The 17,845-nt window shown below is 47.9% G+C and overlaps 1 protein-coding gene across 11 annotated transcripts in view; it reads left to right on the top strand.

The window, feature by feature from the left end:
• The window catches only part of KCNAB2 (potassium voltage-gated channel subfamily A regulatory beta subunit 2), a 222,852-nt gene extending 205,472 nt beyond the window's left edge, over window positions 1–17,380 (top strand). For all 11 annotated transcript variants that reach the window (XM_073656716.1, XM_073656718.1, XM_073656717.1 and 8 more), the window contains 5 exons: window positions 2,015–2,135; window positions 3,361–3,455; window positions 4,708–4,828; window positions 5,035–5,123; window positions 16,001–17,380. In XM_073656716.1, the coding sequence (XP_073512817.1) occupies window positions 2,015–2,135; window positions 3,361–3,455; window positions 4,708–4,828; window positions 5,035–5,123; window positions 16,001–16,090 (516 nt within the window). In that variant the 3' untranslated portion in view covers window positions 16,091–17,380. The remainder of the gene's footprint in view (window positions 1–2,014; window positions 2,136–3,360; window positions 3,456–4,707; window positions 4,829–5,034; window positions 5,124–16,000) is intronic.
• The last annotated feature ends 465 nt before the right edge of the window (window positions 17,381–17,845 follow it).

The following is a 17,845-nucleotide window of genomic DNA, read 5'->3' as shown; positions in this document are numbered from 1 at the left end:
ATCGCACAGACACCCGCACACACTAATCATGACGGGCTGATGGTCTGGGAGGCGAGGATGACCTGTGCGGCCGTGGGAAAGTTCATGTGAGTTCATGCAATGCAGTCAAGCATGAACTCACATGAACCCTCTGAGGGCACCGCGGCTACTTCAAATGAACAGCTGATCGGCATCACCTGATACCTCAGCTGTTCATTTGAAATAACCGGCGGGAGAGCGCAGCACAGAACGGGAAAGCCGCGGTGAAGTCTTTTCACTGCCGGCTTCCCCGCCCGGGTCCTTCCCTCCCCGCTCCCTGGTGCTGTGCTCCCCGCCCGGTCCTAACTTACGATCGGGATGGGGGGAGCGGAGGATCGGGGTGGTAGGCTGCGGAGAAGCAGTATGGGGCTGTGTGATTGTTTAAAAGCCGGCGGCTTTTTACCACCTGCCGGCTTTTAAACAATCAGGAGAATTCTCTCATGCTGGGATGGCATTCCGATATTTCTGTCCCATTGACTTGCATTGGTTTCCGGTATCGGAAACGGCGATATCCGATACTTTTTGAGTATCGGTCCGATCCAATCCGATCCGATATTTCCCTATATCGGAAGGTATCGCTCAACACTAATTATAACTGTTTAGGAAATGGTTATACAGAAAAAAAATAGATACTTCTTAGAATGTGAAAGTTCTTTTCCCAGTTGTTTATACATTTGGAATCTACATCTGCATTGGACCAAGTATATATTTGTTTATAATATTGCTTAAGTATAAAGAGTATTTTTTTCTATTACTATAGATGAAACCTTTCACTGTTGCCAAATTTTTGGGAATCATTAACAAAATATTCTGTCTAATGGCAGATTTAGCAGAAATGCTCAAACCACGTAATGAATGTCTATACACATGTTTCACTACACAGTAAATATATTTAATGTATAAATGTATTTACTGTCCAAACAGGAATGAAATAAGAAAGTTATTTAATACTAATCTACATAATATATGATGAAAGAAAAGACTATGTAGAATATGTCTCCTGGGCATGGTACTGTGATGTTCAGACAGACATTAGAATGAAGATGGGCTTTTGGCTAAAAATAAAATGCTCACATTAGTCGTGACTGTAAACAAAACCGAGAAAGCCGCGTTGATGGTAAGTTGGGTGGACAGGATCTGATTGCAGCTGGAAGCTCGCGGAGGTATTACAGCTTAATTATTTTTTTGGAGCTGAACGAGCATTAATCCATACCACAGAGCAGGAAATCCAAAGATGCAATATGCACAGAGTATAATTCTACATTCATGTAGTTCTGTAGCCATGTGCATGTTCTCTGTACATTTCCCCATTGTTATCTGTGCGCTTTCTGCTCCTGTATTACACAGATCTCTGGGTTTCTAAAGCTAATGTATCCCTATAACTACTAGGAGAAGGTCAAGAAATTACCCAGAGCTGGATAACATCTTCTTCGTCTATAAGATTGTGAAATACATGTTCTACTATATTGCCACCTAGTGCATAGTAAAAATGTCCTGTGTAAATATAAATATTTGTGTTGTATTTTTGTTAAAGTGAATCTGTCACCAGGTTTTTGCTGTAATCCGAGAGCAGTATAATATAGAGGCAGAGACCCTAATTCCAGCGATGTGTCACTTACTAGGCTGCTTGATGCAGATTTGATAAAATCCCTGTTTTCTCTGCCTCTGAATGCTGAGTTCTGTATAACTCCGCCCACACCACTGGCTGCTTTCTGTGTACACTGTGCATAGGCAGAAAGATGTCTGTCAGTGGTGCGGTGGGATTATACCTAGCTCATGACGATGGAGGAGTACATTCCAGTGATTAATCTTCTGCTTATAAAGCTGATTTTTATCACAACTACACCGAGCAGCACTGTAAGTGACACATCGCCGGAATCAGGGTCTCTGTCTCTAAATTATGCTGCTCTCAGATTTGCTGATAGATTCCTTTTAACCCTTTATACGCCACCTATGACAGCTTTTCCTCATTTACATGCACACTCCTCTCTTGTAGGAAGCTTACTCAGTAGCGCGGCAATTCAATTTGATTCCTCCAATATGTGAGCAAGCCGAGTATCACATGTTTCAGAGAGAAAAAGTTGAAGTTCAACTTCCAGAACTGTTTCATAAAATTGGTAAGTTACTGCTTCAAAAATAAAGCTTCTGATCTAAGAAGTATCGTGGGGATGCATGCAGGGCTAAAAGGGGTATTCAAGTTTCTAAAAATTGTATCTCAGTTGGCATATATCCAAAACATATGTAGCGACCATCTGTAAGGCCCCCCACTTAAAGCATGTGCCAGAAGAGATCTGCTGGAAATATACATGGTTTAGTACATATCAAGCATCCTCCAAATACAACAGGGGCAGATTTATAATACACCAGGTCATTCTTCACCCAGAAGCCCTCCGGAGTAGAGTGCAGAAAGTGTAGGCGTATGCCTCTTAATAAATTTGATGCATCTTTGATCTTTGGACTGTCTGTGCACCAGAAAATAAAACCTATGCCGATTTCATCTACAAAGTAAACCTTTTTGCTAGAGTTCATTTTGTTTACTGCACCCACCATAAATTATCATGGCCAGTGCCAAAAGTTGAACCTTTTTGGGGAAAATTCCTCTTATTCCAAGTTCTGAAACTTGTATCTGGTGTTAAGGGGGTGCTACATTTTTCCTTAGTTTACCCCAGTTCTCCGTTTTTCAGGCAGCCATTGACTTTGCTGTCTCCACCACTAAGCTAAGTTGGCTAAAATCCCCCGTTTTCAGTCTTTTTTTCCCATCCAGTGGGAGATCCTCTCGATATCAAATTGTCAGCCGATCCCATGGAAATTGTATGGTAGATATCAACAAAATCCAAAATACAGTTTTGTCACTGTCGCTCATAGAGATAAGCAAAGAAGGCATGAAAAATATAGTATCTACAGATAGTGGGTAGATGACCACCATGGGACACATTGTACCATCATGTATTGCAGCAAATGTTTGTTTCAGGTCCCTATTTGTCTCTAGGTAGGGATTTGCACGGTTTAAAAAAACATGGCTGCTTTTCTTCCAAAAATGTCCACTAGTTGGGTATGGTTTTGTAATGCCGCCTAATTCACTTTGCTTGTGCTTTGCTGCAAAGTATTAATAGGTGTGTCACTATTTTTGGAAGAAATTATCCATACTTTTCTAACTTAAAAAAAAAAGTTTTTTCATGGGGATTGGAAATAACATATAACTAAGTAACTTGACTGGTCACAACCCAAAACCATAGATTGGTCTTCCCTCCATTGTTGATCTGCACGGTCATACTGAACAGTAGAATTTCAGGGAGATAAGTCTCCGTTCATCATTGGGGTTTTTGTTCTGTAAACTTCCAGGTGTTGGCGCTATGACGTGGTCACCTCTTGCTTGTGGAATAGTATCGGGAAAATATGATGGCGGCATTCCTCCTTATTCTAGAGCATCACTCAAGGTCAGTGTGGTAATTTCTGAATATGTTGTAGTTCACCACTAATTAATTGCTCAAAACTAATTGATTCGGGAGACTCTTGAAAAAGAATGACCTAGCAGAACTTATAATAATTGCCACATTCTTTTAGACTTTTCCAAATATAAGTAAGATAAGACTAGACTTGAAAACCACTAGACAACTCAAGACAAAATTGTAGCTAGTCTTCACCAAGGAGCAAGAAATAGTGTGTCTCCCTATCCCTGTATCTAAATAAAACCAAAGAAATGTGCCAGAGCATAAGTTTGTATATGTGCAATGTATAAGCATGTTCACACTGTGGCTATTTCACAGACAAAACCTAAGAAAAAAAAATTTGCATATACCCTATAGTAAGTAAATAGTAATGGTAAATAAAATACGATACTTAGTTAACACTATTTTGATCAAAAAAGCGTAAAAGCCATCCCACCACAACAAGGTGACCTAATCGGGACGATCCTATCCTGTCTCTAGTATTAAAACCTTACCTTGTCTGTATCTAAATACCCTAACATACTACCCTTGTCAGTGATGGCCCAGCACCTAAGGCAAGTGCCCTTCCCCTAGCCAAAGCCTTGACTCAAGGATTTGAGGTCCCAAACATATTAGACTGTCGGCCGAACCCGCCGATATTGATGGATTCGGCCGTCAGTGTAATGTGTATTGGGTCCCCAGACAACTGATTGTAGGGGGAGATGTCGATGGGGCATATTAGATTTCGGACTGCCGATCGCTTTGTTCTCCCGGAAATAAGTCTTCACCAAACATACAGTATATGTCGGCCACTTTCTCACTGAGTACACATTAGAGCTCGGCTGAAAAAATGCTCCTGTCTATCGAAGAGATCGCTGTCGGGCGAATGATCGGCCAAAGCATCATTCGGCCAACCGCCGTCTACTGTGCATGGCCGGCTTTAGATTTGAGTGAAATGCTGCTTAATTCATAGCTGACAATGTTTAAAGGAATTGCCCTATATTCCCCATCTCTAAAGGAGGTAGCAATGACAATGGCTTCCCCGTACTAGTATTACATGAAGCCCTTAGAAATGAATAGACATCCATGCAACAGGGGCCACTATTTCCAGCTGGACTCTGGCTAACAAATGTCCATGAGGTCATCTACTCACACCTAATGGGGCAAATGGGCAGTGACTTTCTCCATATTAAAACACTAAGCTTAGGGTTCCTGTTGATGATTTACTTGTCTCTAAAAATATTTCCTCTATCTTGTAAAGGGTTATCAGTGGTTAAAAGACAAGATCTTGAGTGAAGAAGGACGACGACAGCAAGCAAAACTGAAGGAGCTGCAGGCCATCGCAGAGCGTCTGGGCTGCACCCTTCCCCAGTTAGCCATCGGTTAGTACATAATGTATGAGCACATCTTCATAGATTGGGGGTGTATGACTCGTCCTTGAACTTGACCTTCGCTGACATGTATGGCCTGACGCATCAGCCCTAAGGTGTATTAGGATTCGGGAGTAGCTTAGGATTTCTTGACTGCGGACCCATTAGTTATATGTTTTCTAGTAAGACTTTAAGTGTCTCAAACATTTTCTTTACAGCTTGGTGTCTGAGGAATGAAGGAGTCAGTTCAGTCTTGTTAGGGGCGTCAAATGCTGACCAACTACTGGAGAATATTGGAGCAATACAGGTTCGTATATGTACTTGTAAATGTTGCGAGAGCTCACACCGGTCATCAAATTATAGGGTTATTTAAGTTAAAAAAAAAAAAGTTAAGCTCCCCCAGAATTCACCTTTTTTTTAAAAAAAAAAAATCCCCCTTCTCAATGGACTCAATTTGGTATTTTAACTTTACTTCATTCACTTGTATGAAATGAGCTGCAATACCAGACTCCGCCATAGTGGCGCTATTTATGGTGGAAAGAAATTAAGCCTTTTTCTACTTTTGTATAACCCTATAATCATTATATAATAATATGGATCTAAGCCACTTGGTGGAAGATTTTATTATCAGTTATTTAATTTGTGTGGTAAAGCTGGTGAAGCAGGTTTATGGATATTGTCCATTTCGAGCAGTATCTTTCTACAGGGTTACCCACTGGGAGACCAACATTTACTTTACTGGTTTATACATTATATACACATTTTTATGTTTGGGACTATTGTAATCCTACTGCTTTTTTTCCCTCAAATAGACAAAATGTATTTATTTATGTAAAGAGTAACCATTTTTTTAATTTAATAGTGCACATGAAAATAAGCAACTGTTTAATTTGATTAGAGAAATTGGTTTATTTCTCCTTCAGGACTGATTTTTACTCTCAGATTTTTCATTACTGAGATAGGAGATGTCAGTTGGTGTTTTTAAAATTTTATGGAGAGAGGAGGAGCTAGAGGCAGACACAGACATTGTAGGGAGGAGCTAGAGGCAGACACAGACATTGTAGGGAGGAGCTAGAGGCAGACACAGACATTGTAGGGAGGAGCTAGAGGCAGACACAGACATTGTAGGGAGGAGCTAGAGGCAGACACAGACATTGTAGGGAGGAGCTAGAGGCAGACACAGACATTGTAGGGAGGAGCTAGAGGCAGACACAGACATTGTAGGGAGGAGCTAGAGGCAGAGACAGACATTCTAGGGAGGAGCTAGAGGCAGACACAGACATTCTAGGGAGGAGCTAGAGGCAGACACAGACATTGTAGGGAGGAGCTAGAGGCAGACACAGACATTCTAGGGAGGAGCTAGAGGCAGACACAGACATTCTAGGGAGGAGCTAGAGGCAGAGACAGACATTCTAGGGAGGAGCTAGAGGCAGACACAGACATTCTAGGGAGGAGCTAGAGGCAGACACAGACATTCTAGGGAGGAGCTAGAGGCAGGCACAGACATTCTAGGGAGGAGCTAGAGGCAGGCACAGACATTCTAGGGAGGAGCTAGAGGCAGAGACAGACATTCTAGGGAGGAGCTAGAGGCAGACACAGACATTCTAGGGAGGAGCTAGAGGCAGACACAGACATTGTAGGGAGGAGCTAGAGGCAGACACAGACATTGTAGGGAGGAGCTAGAGGCAGACACAGACATTGTAGGGAGGAGCTAGAGGCAGAAACAGACATTCTAGGGAGGAGCTAGCGGCAGAAACAGACATTCTAGGGAGGAGCTAGCGGCAGACACAGACATTGTAGGGAGGAGCTAGAGGCAGACACAGACATTGTAGGGAGGAGCTAGAGGCAGACACAGACATTGTAGGGAGGAGCTAGAGGCAGACACAGACATTGTAGGGAGGAGCTAGAGGCAGACACAGACATTCTAGGGAGGAGCTAGAGGCAGACACAGACATTCTAGGGAGGAGCTAGAGGCAGACACAGACATTCTAGGGAGGAGCTAGAGGCAGACACAGACATTCTAGGGAGGAGCTAGAGGCAGAAACAAACATTCTAGGGAGGAGCTAGAGGCAGACACAGACATTGTAGGGAGGAGCTAGAGGCAGACACAGACATTGTAGGGAGGAGCTAGAGGCAGACACAGACATTGTAGGGAGGAGCTAGAGGCAGACACAGACATTGTAGGGAGGAGCTAGAGGCAGACACAGACATTGTAGGGAGGAGCTAGAGGCAGACACAGACATTGTAGGGAGGAGCTAGAGGCAGAGACAGACATTGTAGGGAGGAGCTAGAGGCAGAGACAGACATTGTAGGGAGGAGCTAGAGGCAGACACAGACATTCTAGGGAGGAGCTAGAGGCAGACACAGACATTGTAGGGAGGAGCTAGAGGCAGACACAGACATTGTAGGGAGGAGCTAGAGGCAGACACAGACATTGTAGGGAGGAGCTAGAGGCAGAGACAGACATTCTAGGGAGGAGCTAGAGGCAGACACAGACATTCTAGGGAGGAGCTAGAGGCAGACACAGACATTCTAGGGAGGAGCTAGAGGCAGACACAGACATTCTAGGGAGGAGCTAGAGGCAGGCACAGACATTCTAGGGAGGAGCTAGAGGCAGAGACAGACATTCTAGGGAGGAGCTAGAGGCAGACACAGACATTCTAGGGAGGAGCTAGAGGCAGACACAGACATTCTAGGGAGGAGCTAGAGGCAGACACAGACATTGTAGGGAGGAGCTAGAGGCAGACACAGACATTCTAGGGAGGAGCTAGAGGCAGAGACAGACATTCTAGGGAGGAGCTAGAGGCAGACACAGACATTCTAGGGAGGAGCTAGAGGCAGACACAGACATTCTAGGGAGGAGCTAGAGGCAGACACAGACATTCTAGGGAGGAGCTAGAGGTAGACACAGACATTCTAGGGAGGAGCTAGAGGCAGGCACAGACATTCTAGGGAGGAGCTAGAGGCAGGCACAGACATTGTAGGGAGGAGCTAGAGGCAGACACAGACATTGTAGGGAGGAGCTAGAGGCAGAAACAGACATTGTAGGGAGGAGCTAGCGGCAGACACAGACATTGTAGGGAGGAGCTAGAGGCAGACACAGACATTGTACGGAGGAGCTAGAGGCAGACACAGACATTGTAGGGAGGAGCTAGAGGCAGACACAGACATTGTAGGGAGGAGCTAGAGGCAGACACAGACATTCTAGGGAGGAGCTAGAGGCAGACACAGACATTCTAGGGAGGAGCTAGAGGCAGACACAGACATTCTAGGGAGGAGCTAGAGGCAGACACAGACATTGTAGGGAGGAGCTAGAGGCAGACACAGACATTGTAGGGAGGAGCTAGAGGCAGAAACAGACATTCTAGGGAGGAGCTAGCGGCAGAAACAGACATTCTAGGGAGGAGCTAGCGGCAGACACAGACATTGTAGGGAGGAGCTAGAGGCAGACACAGACATTGTAGGGAGGAGCTAGAGGCAGACACAGACATTGTAGGGAGGAGCTAGAGGCAGACACAGACATTGTAGGGAGGAGCTAGAGGCAGACACAGACATTGTAGGGAGGAGCTAGAGGCAGACACAGACATTCTAGGGAGGAGCTAGAGGCAGACACAGACATTCTAGGGAGGAGCTAGAGGCAGACACAGACATTCTAGGGAGGAGCTAGAGGCAGACACAGACATTCTAGGGAGGAGCTCGAGGCAGAAACAAACATTCTAGGGAGGAGCTAGAGACAGACATTGTAGGGAGGAGCTAGAGGCAGACACAGACATTGTAGGGAGGAGCTAGAGGCAGACACAGACATTGTAGGGAGGAGCTAGAGGCAGACACAGACATTGTAGGGAGGAGCTAGAGGCAGACACAGACATTGTAGGGAGGAGCTAGCGGCAGAAACAGACATTGTAGGGAGGAGCTAGAGGCAGACACAGACATTGTAGGGAGGAGCTCGAGGCAGACACAGACATTGTAGGGAGGAGCTAGAGGCAGACACAGACATTGTAGGTAGGAGCTAGAGGTAGACACAGACATTCTAGGGAGGAGCTAGAGGCAGACACAGACATTCTAGGGAGGAGCTCGAGGCAGACACAGACATTCTAGGGAGGAGCTCGAGGCAGAAACAGACATTCTAGGGAGGAGCTAGAGGCAGACAATGTCAGACATTCTAGGGAGGAGCTCGAGGCAGACAGACATTCTAGGGAGGAGCTAGAGGCAGAAACAAACATTCTAGGGAGGAGCTAGAGGCAGACACAGACATTGTAGGGAAGAGCTAGAGGCAGACACAGACATTGTAGGGAGGAGCTAAAGGCAGACACAGACATTGTAGGGAGGAGCTAGAGGCAGACAGACATTGTAGGGAGGAGCTAGAGGCAGACACAGACATTGTAGGGAGGAGCTAGAGGCTGACACAGACATTGTAGGGAGGAGCTAGAGGCTGACACAGACATTGTAGGGAGGAGCTAGAGGCTGACACAGACATTGTAGGGAGGAGCTAGAGGCTGACACAGACATTGTAGGGAGGAGCTAGAGGCTGACACAGACATTGTAGGGAGGAGCTAGAGGCTGACACAGACATTGTAGGGAGGAGCTAGAGGCATACACAGACATTCTAGGGAGGAGCTAGAGGTAGACACAGACATTCTAGGGAGGAGCTAGAGGCAGACACAGACATTCTAGGGAGGAGCTAGAGGCAGACACAGACATTGTAGGGAGGAGCTAGAGGCAGACACAGACATTGTAGGGAGGAGCTAGAGGCAGACACAGACATTGTAGGGAGGAGCTAGAGGCAGAAACAGACATTCTAGGGAGGAGCTAGCGGCAGAAACAGACATTCTAGGGAGGAGCTAGCGGCAGACACAGACATTGTAGGGAGGAGCTAGAGGCAGACACAGACATTGTAGGGAGGAGCTAGAGGCAGACACAGACATTGTAGGGAGGAGCTAGAGGCAGACACAGACATTGTAGGGAGGAGCTAGAGGCAGACACAGACATTGTAGGGAGGAGCTAGAGGCAGACACAGACATTCTAGGGAGGAGCTAGAGGCAGACACAGACATTCTAGGGAGGAGCTAGAGGCAGACACAGACATTCTAGGGAGGAGCTAGAGGCAGACACAGACATTCTAGGGAGGAGCTCGAGGCAGAAACAAACATTCTAGGGAGGAGCTAGAGACAGACATTGTAGGGAGGAGCTAGAGGCAGACACAGACATTGTAGGGAGGAGCTAGAGGCAGACACAGACATTGTAGGGAGGAGCTAGAGGCAGACACAGACATTGTAGGGAGGAGCTAGAGGCAGACACAGACATTGTAGGGAGGAGCTAGCGGCAGAAACAGACATTGTAGGGAGGAGCTAGAGGCAGACACAGACATTGTAGGGAGGAGCTCGAGGCAGACACAGACATTGTAGGGAGGAGCTAGAGGCAGACACAGACATTGTAGGTAGGAGCTAGAGGTAGACACAGACATTCTAGGGAGGAGCTAGAGGCAGACACAGACATTCTAGGGAGGAGCTCGAGGCAGACACAGACATTCTAGGGAGGAGCTCGAGGCAGAAACAGACATTCTAGGGAGGAGCTAGAGGCAGACAATGTCAGACATTCTAGGGAGGAGCTCGAGGCAGACAGACATTCTAGGGAGGAGCTAGAGGCAGAAACAAACATTCTAGGGAGGAGCTAGACGCAGACACAGACATTGTAGGGAAGAGCTAGAGGCAGACACAGACATTGTAGGGAGGAGCTAAAGGCAGACACAGACATTGTAGGGAGGAGCTAGAGGCAGACACAGACATTGTAGGGAGGAGCTAGAGGCAGACACAGACATTGTAGGGAGGAGCTAGAGGCTGACACAGACATTGTAGGGAGGAGCTAGAGGCTGACACAGACATTGTAGGGAGGAGCTAGAGGCTGACACAGACATTGTAGGGAGGAGCTAGAGGCTGACACAGACATTGTAGGGAGGAGCTAGAGGCTGACACAGACATTGTAGGGAGGAGCTAGAGGCTGACACAGACATTGTAGGGAGGAGCTAGAGGCATACACAGACATTCTAGGGAGGAGCTAGAGGTAGACACAGACATTCTAGGGAGGAGCTAGAGGCAGACACAGACATTCTAGGGAGGAGCTAGAGGCAGACACAGACATTGTAGGGAGGAGCTAGAGGCAGACACAGACATTGTAGGGAGGAGCTAGAGGCAGACACAGACATTGTAGGGAGGAGCTAGAGGCAGACACAGACATTGTAGGGAGGAGCTAGAGGCAGACACAGACATTGTAGGGAGGAGCTAGAGGCAGACACAGACATTGTAGGGAGGAGCTAGAGGCAGACACAGACATTGTAGGGAGGAGCTAGAGGCAGACACAGACATTGTAGGGAGGAGCTAGAGGCAGACACAGACATTGTAGGGAGGAGCTAGAGGCAGACACAGACATTGTAGGGAGGAGCTAGAGGCAGACACAGACATTGTAGGGAGGAGCTAGAGGCAGACACAGACATTGTAGGGAGGAGCTAGAGGCAGACACAGACATTGTAGGGAGGAGCTAGAGGCAGACACAGACATTGTAGGGAGGAGCTAGAGGCAGACACAGACATTGTAGGGAGGAGCTAGAGGCAGACACAGACATTGTAGGGAGGAGCTAGAGGCAGACACAGACATTGTAGGGAGGAGCTAGAGGCAGACACAGACATTGTAGGGAGGAGCTAGAGGCAGACACAGACATTGTAGGGAGGAGCTAGAGGCAGAAACAGACATTCTAGGGAGGAGCTAGAGGCAGACACAGACATTGTAGGGAGGAGCTAGAGGCAGACACAGACATTGTAGGGAGGAGCTAGAGGCAGACACAGACATTGTAGGGAGGAGCTAGAGGCAGAAACAGACATTCTAGGGAGGAGCTAGAGGCAGACAATGTCAGACATTCTAGGGAGGAGCTCGAGGCAGACAGACATTCTAGGGAGGAGCTCGAGGCAGACAGACATTCTAGGGAGGAGCTCGAGGCAGAAACAAACATTCTAGGGAGGAGCTAGAGGCAGAAACAAACATTCTAGGGAGGAGCTAGAGGCAGACACAGACATTGTAGGGAGGAGCTAGAGGCAGACACAGACATTGTAGGGAGGAGCTAGAGGCAGACACAGACATTGTAGGGAGGAGCTAGAGGCAGACACAGACATTGTAGGGAGGAGCTAGAGGCAGACACAGACATTGTAGGGAGGAGCTAGAGGCAGACACAGACATTGTAGGGAGGAGCTAGAGGCAGACACAGACATTGTAGGGAGGAGCTAGAGGCAGACACAGACATTGTAGGGAGGAGCTAGAGGCAGACACAGACATTGTAGGGAGGAGCTAGAGGCAGACACAGACATTGTAGGGAGGAGCTAGAGACAGACACAGACATTGTAGGGAGGAGCTAGAGGCAGACATTGTAGGGAGGAGCTAGAGGCAGACATTGTAGGGAGGAGCTAGAGGCAGACATTGTAGGGAGGAGCTAGAGGCAGACACAGACATTGTAGGGAGGAGCTAGAGGCAGACACAGACATTGTAGGGAGGAGCTAGAGGCAGACACAGACATTGTAGGGAGGAGCTAGAGGCAGACACAGACATTGTAGGGAGGAGCTAGAGGCAGACACAGACATTGTAGGGAGGAGCTAGAGGCAGACACAGACATTGTAGGGAGGAGCTAGAGGCAGACACAGACATTGTAGGGAGGAGCTAGAGGCAGACACAGACATTGTAGGGAGGAGCTAGAGGCAGACACAGACATTGTAGGGAGGAGCTAGAGGCAGACACAGACATTGTAGGGAGGAGCTAGAGGCAGACACAGACATTGTAGGGAGGAGCTAGAGGCAGACACAGACATTGTAGGGAGGAGCTAGAGGCAGACACAGACATTGTAGGGAGGAGCTAGAGGCAGACACAGACATTGTAGGGAGGAGCTAGAGGCAGACACAGACATTGTAGGGAGGAGCTAGAGGCAGACACAGACATTGTAGGGAGGAGCTAGAGGCAGACACAGACATTGTAGGGAGGAGCTAGAGGCAGACACAGACATTGTAGGGAGGAGCTAGAGGCAGACACAGACATTGTAGGGAGGAGCTAGAGGCAGACATTGTAGGGAGGAGCTAGAGGCAGACATTGTAGGGAGGAGCTAGAGGCAGACATTGTAGGGAGGAGCTAGAGGCAGACATTGTAGGGAGGAGCTAGAGGCAGACATTGTAGGGAGGAGCTAGAGGCAGACATTGTAGGGAGGAGCTAGAGGCAGACATTGTAGGGAGGAGCTAGAGGCAGACACAGACATTGTAGGGAGGAGCTAGAGGCAGACACAGACATTGTAGGGAGGAGCTAGAGGCAGACACAGACATTGTAGGGAGGAGCTAGAGGCAGACACAGACATTGTAGGGAGGAGCTAGAGGCAGACACAGACATTGTAGGGAGGAGCTAGAGGCAGGCACAGACATTGTAGGGAGGAGCTAGAGGCAGGCACAGACATTGTAGGGAGGAGCTAGAGGCAGGCACAGACATTGTAGGGAGGAGCTAGAGGCAGGCACAGACATTGTAGGGAGGAGCTAGAGGCAGGCACAGACATTGTAGGGAGGAGCTAGAGGCAGGCACAGACATTGTAGGGAGGAGCTAGAGGCAGGCACAGACATTGTAGGGAGGAGCTAGAGGCAGGCACAGACATTGTAGGGAGGAGCTAGAGGCAGGCACAGACATTGTAGGGAGGAGCTAGAGGCAGGCACAGACATTGTAGGGAGGAGCTAGAGGTAGGCACAGACATTGTAGGGAGGAGCTAGAGGCAGACACAGACATTCTGGGGAGGAGCTAGAGGCAGACACAGACATTGTAGGGAGGAGCTAGAGGCAGACACAGACATTGTAGGGAGGAGCTAGAGGCAGACCCAGGCATTGTAGGGAGGAGCTAGAGGCAGACCCAGGCATTGTAGGGAGGAGCTAGAGGCAGACCCAGGCATTGTAGGGAGGAGCTAGAGGCAGACCCAGGCATTGTAGGGAGGAGCTAGAGGCAGACCCAGGCATTGTAGGGAGGAGCTAGAGGCAGACCCAGACATTGTAGGGAGGAGCTAGCGGCAGACCCAGACATTGTAGGGAGGAGCTAGCGGCAGACCCAGACATTGTAGGGAGGAGCTAGCGGCAGACCCAGACATTGTAGGGAGGAGCTAGCGGCAGACCCAGACATTGTAGGGAGGAGCTAGCGGCAGACCCAGACATTGTAGGGAGGAGCTAGAGGCAGACACAGACATTGTAGGGAGGAGCTAGAGGCAGACACAGACATTGTAGGGAGGAGCTAGAGGCAGACACAGACATTGTAGGGAGGAGCTCGAGGCAGACACAGACATTGTAGGGAGGAGCTCGAGGCAGACACAGACATTGTAGGGAGGAGCTCGAGGCAGACACAGACATTGTAGGGAGGAGCTCGAGGCAGACACAGACATTGTAGGGAGGAGCTCGAGGCAGACACAGACATTGTAGGGAGGAGCTCGAGGCAGACACAGACATTGTAGGGAGGAGCTCGAGGCAGACACAGACATTGTAGGGAGGAGCTCGAGGCAGACACAGACATTGTAGGGAGGAGCTCGAGGCAGACACAGACATTGTAGGGAGGAGCTCGAGGCAGACACAGACATTGTAGGGAGGAGCTCGAGGCAGACACAGACATTGTAGGGAGGAGCTCGAGGCAGACACAGACATTGTAGGGAGGAGCTCGAGGCAGACACAGACATTGTAGGGAGGAGCTCGAGGCAGACACAGACATTGTAGGGAGGAGCTAGAGGCAGACACAGATATTCTGGGGAGGAGCTAGAGGCAGACACAGATATTCTGGGGAGGAGCTAGAGGCAGACACAGATATTCTGGGGAGGAGCTAGAGGCAGACACAGATATTCTGGGGAGGAGCTAGAGGCAGACTCAGATATTCTGGGGAGGAGCTAGAGGCAGACACAGATATTCTGGGGAGGAGCTAGAGGCAGACACAGATATTCTGGGGAGGAGCTAGAGGCAGACACAGATATTCTGGGGAGGAGCTAGAGGCAGACACAGATATTCTGGGGAGGAGCTAGAGGCAGACACAGACATTGTAGGGAGGAGCTAGAGGCCGACACAGACATTGTAGGGAGGAGCTAGAGGCCGACACAGACATTCTGTGGAGGAGCTAGAGGCCGACACAGACATTCTGTGGAGGAGCTAGAGGCCGACACAGACATTCTGTGGAGGAGCTAGAGGCCGACACAGACATTCTGTGGAGGAGCTAGAGGCCGACACAGACATTCTGTGGAGGAGCTAGAGGCCGACACCGACATTCTGTGGAGGAGCTAGAGGCCGACACCGACATTCTGTGGAGGAGCTAGAGGCCGACACAGACATTCTGGGGAGGAGCTAGAGGCCGACACAGACATTCTGGGGAGGAGCTAGAGGCCGACACAGACATTCTGGGGAGGAGCTAGAGGCCGACACAGACATTCTGGGGAGGAGCTAGAGGCCGACACAGACATTCTGGGGAGGAGCTAGAGGCCGACACAGACATTCTGGGGAGGAGCTAGAGGCCGACACAGACATTCTGGGGAGGAGCTAGAGGCCGACACAGACATTCTGGGGAGGAGCTAGAGGCCGACACAGACATTCTGGGGAGGAGCTAGAGGCCGACACAGACATTCTGGGGAGGAGCTAGAGGCCGACACAGACATTCTGGGGAGGAGCTAGAGGCCGACACAGACATTCTGGGGAGGAGCTAGAGGCCGACACTGACATTCTGGGGAGGAGCTAGAGGCCGACACTGACATTCTGGGGAGGAGCTAGAGGCCGACACTGACATTCTGGGGAGGAGCTAGAGGCCGACACTGACATTCTGGGGAGGAGCTAGAGGCCGACACTGACATTCTGCTGCAAGTTCTCCTGAAACAGTTAGTTCTCCATAGAACTTTATGAGCACCAACTGCCACCTTCTAGTAAAAAGAAAGTTTGTAATCACTGAAGACAGATTTTACTTGTGAATTGAGAATTTTGAGAATAAATGATCAGTCCTGGTAGAAAAAGAAGCAGTTTACTCTAATAAGATATTTTACAAAGTTTCTTATTTTCACATGTACTATTGATTTATAGAGAAAAAAAAGTATTTAAAACGATGGTTAAAAGCTTAGAATTAACTAATTATACCATCCTGTTTTTCATCCTTCTCCCTTGCAGGTCCTTCCAAAGTTATCCTCTTCCATAATTCACGAGATTGATAGTATTTTGGGCAACAAGCCATATAGCAAAAAAGACTATCGGTCTTAATTTCGGATGCTTCAGTAGCGGACTGTCTTGGCTCTGCATTGGTTCTTCGACTTGCCTGCTTTAAGCTTTATCGAATCCAAGCGGAGTGTGGTCGCATCCAAGAAAATAACATTTTCCAGATACTGTCAGGAAACTGTTCAAAAGTATTAAATGTGAGAAACCATACGCTTAATGTATACAAATCTACGCTAACTTCTTTAGCCGCACAATAACATAGTCACAGGATGAGTAATGTCTGTGGTAATGGAACAAAAATGTCAACATCACGTCTTATGTTCAGTGTGTTCATCTTTGTGAACTCAGGCCTAATTTCAGTATTTCTTCAACTGCTGGCAATGGTGCCGCAGTGCGTTATTCTGTTTTTTTATTATGTTGCATAAATAATAATCTCCTGATTTCTTAATGTTGTTTTTTAAGAACTGGAATTTCTTTTGTTATTTTTTTGTCCTTAATTCTGCTTTACCATTAAATCCCATACCTCATATAGGATTAAAGAAAAATCGTTTGATATATTTTTGTTATTTTTCTCCTTATTATTGTTTTTTTTTTAATGATTTTATTCCGTTTTACTTTACTAATACATTTTTATTTTTGCACCAGTGAACAAGTCTTGGGCATCTTATTAATTTTTTTCTAGGTTATTAGAAGAACTTATTGTCATTTTATTTCATTGCATCTCAGCTAGGGTTGAGCAATTCTAATATCTGGCAGATTTTTACTGCTTCAACACATCTGAATTGTATCCTGGTGGGCTGGGGCTTATAGGCGATTACATATGCTGTGCTGTTTCGGTCATAGAAATGCATTACGGTCCTCAATTTAACACCAAAATTATAGTAGATTGTGTAAAAGTCGTTCTTAACTTCAACCATTGTGCAAAGCAACTTACTCCTGTGACTCTGCATTAGGGCTCTTTCACACGTCAGTATCTCCAGTACGAGTGGTGACATTTTCCATAAGTACTGGAGACAGTGACACACGCAGACCCATTCAAATGAATGGGTCTATGTACACCTCAGTGTGTTTTTGCGGACCGTGTGTCTGTGTGCTCCAAACAGAGACAAGTCCGTTTTTTTGCGGACACACTGTTCACAAAACATACCACACGGATGACATCCTTGTGTCATCTGTGTGACACGGACCGGCGCCTGGGAATCGCGCTGTTCCCAAGCGCCATTGCTGAACACTGCCCTCATTATGGTTCCCTGCCGGCGCTGTGATCAGCACCAGCAGGGACCATGATGAGGGTAGTAGTAGTAGTGTACTCTCAGTGTTCCCACCTGTAAAATTAAGAATAAAATAATAAAATCCTTATACTCACCTCTCCTAGGTGTCCCGCGCTGTCATCCATGCGACCACTGCTGCAGAGGAGCCGGGGAGAATGAGCTCTGGAGCGGTGTACTGTCACTCACTGAGCACAGCTTCAGAGCTGCTTATTCTCCCCGGCTTCTTTGCAGCAGCGGTCGTATGGAAGACAGCGAGGGACAACTAGGAGAGGTGAGTATAAGGATTTTATTATTTTATTCTTAATTTTACAGGTGGGGACACTGAGCATACATTGCTACTACCCTCATCATGGTCCCTGCTGGGAACAGTGCTACCTGTAGCGCTGATTCCCAGGTGCCCGTCCGTTTGATCCAGATGTGGCAAACTTGCCGCACACGGATGCTACACGTAAAACGCACACGGAGCACGGATATCTCCGGTACGGGTTTTCCGGAACCGGAAATATCCAGACGTGTGAAACCGGCCTTG

This window comes from Phyllobates terribilis, unplaced genomic scaffold (genome assembly GCF_046119375.1).
Source record: "Phyllobates terribilis strain yellow unplaced genomic scaffold, ASM4611937v1 Scaffold_12__6_contigs__length_324123572, whole genome shotgun sequence".
NCBI classification, from domain to species: domain Eukaryota; kingdom Metazoa; phylum Chordata; class Amphibia; order Anura; family Dendrobatidae; genus Phyllobates; species Phyllobates terribilis.
Note: the sequence above shows the minus strand (reverse complement) of the source record. Positions and strands in the feature narration are given on the sequence as shown.